Here is a 4489-nt window from a genome sequence, read left to right as displayed (position 1 = left end):
TATATAATTACAGTAATATAGCAAATTGCAATGTCTATTAACATTCGAACATTGACTTAATAGCAATATAGGAAACACACAATTAAAAGACAGAACATTCAGAGACCGCAACGTGTATGATATACGCGAACGCAGCAATTAATGTTATGACAAAGTGAGACGTATCATATTAGAACAAGGAAAATTCATTGACACTACATGTAAATCGTCAAGTAATATAGTCTCCCTTTTTATATTATCATGCACAAAACTAACCACAATTACTATTTGTTTCAGGAAATACACAACAAGTAAACAATACAGCCAAAACAAATTTAAAATGGTACATATCTTTCAATTTCTAAAACGTTTTAATTGATTTTTTTATTTTTCTATTTAGTGTCACGTCTCGTTAAAGTCATTTGTATTTTAAATGTGGTTTTCATATTGCATATGATTTTTCCGAACATTTATTATCTAAACTTCCTTCAAGTCATCGTGTTCAAGTCTGTTAATTTATTTACGTTTTATCAAACGGCACCTGCCACTGCAAACACCTACCGGACGTAAAAATAATGTTGAATAAGTGTTGAATCTTTATCCTTTGCAAATAGTAAAAAAAATTGTAACAACTTGTTTCCTTCCGGAAATGATATTTAATTAATCCCTGATGCAAGAATATTATTTATTATTCTGTATTTCACGTTTTTAAATTCTAAATACCATTTTTGGGGTTTTTCTTAGAGGGAAAATTCTTGTTTACAATTGCTTTCAGGAGGTAGAAATGTTACTTCCCAGTTCACTTCCTCTTTAATTCTTTTTTTCCAGAGCTTTATACAACCATGTATTTTATTCGGGAAGTTATATTTAAAGAGTAAAAAAGAAGTGTTATAACTGCCAATGTAAGATGAGTTTGTTGTTAATTGATTTTTTTTTATAATTCCAGTTAAATTTGTACAGTTATTCGGACTCAAACCGCCATTCAAAAGAATGCGACTGTTTATTTCTGAATTGGTTTGTCTCTATGATTGATTCGAGCCCCTGGTAAATACAACGAATGATACTGAGAACACTACATTGAATGGTTACTGACTTACAATTTTAAGACATTACTCAGCAAATTGCTTAAAAGAAATAACATGCTTTATCAAATAAGATTGATGCATTTTTTTTTAAATGTATCAATATTAAATAGAATGAAACTATAAAAATATAAGATTGTCCTCAATCACATAATGTTCCCATTAGAGATATTTATCACTTTAAAGGGAGATTTTTTCAAACGAAAAGATTTACACCATGATGAAGCTAAATTTTACATTTATCAGTCGCCTCAATGATTTATGAGATTGTCATTGATAACTGCATATTAAGAACACTTACAACAAAGTAAATACCTTAATAATATATCATTTTGCTTGAATTAATGGAGAAGAAATTTCAGGTATAATTGTATGTTGTGCATCTTCGAAATTTCATACTACATAAACGATGCTTTTTTATGTAACATTAACTTTCAACTTCTATCTTTATGAGTTCTCGAAACATTACTTAGATTTTATTAGTTGTCCTTACGTTTGATCACCTATGCATACAAATCTACGATTGTGAGACTATATAATTGTATACTATACGAACTGCAACATTCGCATCTGAAAGCGGTTCATGATTTTATAGTTCCTTTGTTAATCAATAGTTTCCTACCGAACAGTATATACTATTCTGATATGAAAAATTCCTCCAGGTTTCTAGACTTGTTATAAATTTAATTCGGATGACTAAATGGGTTCCTACCACATACAAAGAAATACCAGATTAGAAAAACGACGCAGAGCAAAGATAGCTACAAAATTAGAACACAAGTGATATATCTACACGTCTTGTTTTGTCTTAGGTGTTGACTTATCAATGTATACCCCACATCTTCTATTGTTCCAAATGTGGAATCACTTGTATCTATTTTGATAAAAAGATTAACTTTGGTCTTTTTAGATCTAACGTGTAATTAATTGTAGCTTTACTGTATAGTAAACCTCCTATGGTTTTAATCTATACCAGAACAATGTGGAATCTAAATACATCTATATACAAACAAGACCTCATGCAAATAAATTTTATATAAATTTTAAATAATCTTTTGAATAATCAGAATCATTTGAATTTTAAATGTATACCATTACTTAGCAGGTTTACTCCAGCGTAGCTTGTACTATTATAACCAATCATAACGCGCCTCGGGGACGTCAGGTATATAAAGGTACGAAGAGTGTTATTATTCACACTAAACATTTAAAGTTTAACATATTCGACTACCTTTTTTGCAAAATGGTTTTGGAAGTGAGGAATACTAGTGACCAAACTGCAGTTCAGTCAATAAACAAATATGAAGAATCAGTGGATTTTCAAAATAACTGTAGATCGTATTATCTAAACAGAGTAGAAGCAAGTGAAAGTTTCAAGAGGAAATTAGAACAGAACAGGGAAAAACCGAAAAAGACATCTATGTCAGCAGCTATGGATAGATTACGACAAGAAATGGTAAGTGTTAAACTTTACAAACCACTGTTCGTTTTTAAAACAAGATGAGTAATGTTTGTTATAGATAAAGTATTTTATACTTTAATTTGTCCATCGTATATTTCATAGCCTTTTAAGATTTAATGGTGTCAAATTTGCAAGAAATTCAACGCTCCTAAGTATGATTTTATTTATTTTTACAGACTTCACTTGTCGACCAAGATCTCTCCTTAATGAAACAGCTTCTGACGCTTAATGAAACAATCGAGGAGCTGAAAAACAAGAGGCTGTATGGCGTAAGCAAAGATTCTTTAGATGACAGTGCAGACTATCTGAATGGCAGCACGAGTCAGCTGAGTAAAAGTATGTCAACCATGTCACTGAGCAGTCAAACCTCTAGTGAATGTAGCAGTTCTATTATGTCTGAAGACGACACAGACATAAAAGAGTATAATGCATGAAGAGGCTTATGTCTTCAGGACTCAGACGATTCATGCTATGAATGCCTAAACATTGCTGGCTTAAATCAACCACTCAACAAACAAGTTGGATGAGTAGCAAGGACAAAACGCAAGGCGTTGACAGAACCATGTGAAATGAGATGCAACACACATTCTGGTTCGATGTTTTATTTACATTGCTAGTAAGTATTATTACTTGAATAAACTGAAGAAAATTCTATGTTTACATAACAAAATGTACATCATGACTATACACATTTAAAAACTAAGGTCATAAATAAACTCAACACTTATATCAGGATTATAATTTTGTACGAAAGACGGGCGTTCTGTCTATAAAAGACTCGTCAGAGAGACCGTGAAGAGACACCTTATTACATGATAGCAATTCAATTTAAATAAATCTTGTTCGACCAAGGTTATAGATGTATTAGTTAATATATTATAAATATATACATAGTTTATTTTATGACTTCACCGCAACCTTACTATATGACGTATGTAGTTAAATGCATGTGATTTTTGTGTTGAATCCTTACAGTAAGGCACATTAGGTTTGCAGTTTTATAAAGACATACATAATTATTTCTTTTTTCAGAACGTTAATGTTGCAATACAAGAATTGATGCACAAATAAATCATACCGGATGTAGGAAGAACATATTAGACTATGGACTCGGTGATGAATAACAACTGACAAAATGGCAACCGTTTTCTATATGCAGTCCTAGATTATATTGCTGTTTTCATTGACATTTCAAAATGTTACAAGACAAACAATTATTGATATAGTTCAAATAAAGTTGCATTACTATCACTCAGTCAACTTATTAACTAAATGCCATTGAATTCTTTTTTTTTAGAAAGTACAATTTTTTGGATAACAATCTTTCTTGAAACTTACCTCTTTTATATAAGCTTTGGATTTCAAATATTTTGGCCACGAGCATCACTGAAGAGACATGTATTGTCGAAATGCGCATCTGGTGCAAGAAAATTGTTGCCGTTAATTTTATTACTACCACTGGGTCGATGCCTCTGCTGGTGGACTATTATTCCCCGAGGGTATCACCAGCCCAGTAGTTACAAAATATTAGAAATTATTATGAATTTAGGAATGTATCTCCCTCATGCAAAGCTCTGATTCCTTTCACGGATTTGGCTATACTTTTTGGACCTGTTAGATTATAGCTCTTCATCTTTTATATAAGCCTTGGATTTCAAATATTTTGGCCACGAGAAACACTGAAGAGACATGTATTGTCGAAATGCGCATCTGGTGCAAAAAAAAACTGGTACCGTAAATATTATTATTACCAAAGGAATATTCAACTATAAGTCCTAACTATCAACGCCATGGCCAAAACCGAAAAACGAACAAAAGACAAACAACGCAGCATATGTTGCTTTATAACCAGTAAATCTAGTAACATACCAAAGTACACACAAATAAAAGATAAAATACTCCTACCACAAAACATGTCTCAAAATTACTTTTGATTTACATTTTCATATACTTGTAAAATATATCT

At 31.4% G+C, this 4489-nt stretch overlaps 1 protein-coding gene across 1 annotated transcript; it reads left to right on the top strand.

Annotated features, from left to right (window-relative positions):
- Nucleotides 1–2253: 2253 nt before the first annotated feature.
- LOC134710310 (uncharacterized) lies at nt 2254–3774 on the top strand. The gene is made up of 3 exons (XM_063570619.1): nt 2254–2517; nt 2700–3139; nt 3556–3774. Exons 1-2 carry the CDS (start codon nt 2305–2307, stop codon nt 2955–2957), a joined length of 471 nt encoding a protein of 156 aa, XP_063426689.1. The 5' UTR covers nt 2254–2304; the 3' UTR covers nt 2958–3139; nt 3556–3774.
- The last annotated feature ends 715 nt before the right edge of the window (nt 3775–4489 follow it).

Source organism: Mytilus trossulus, chromosome 1, assembly GCF_036588685.1.
Source record: "Mytilus trossulus isolate FHL-02 chromosome 1, PNRI_Mtr1.1.1.hap1, whole genome shotgun sequence".
Taxonomy (NCBI): Eukaryota; Metazoa; Mollusca; class Bivalvia; order Mytilida; family Mytilidae; genus Mytilus; species Mytilus trossulus.
Note: the sequence above shows the minus strand (reverse complement) of the source record. Positions and strands in the feature narration are given on the sequence as shown.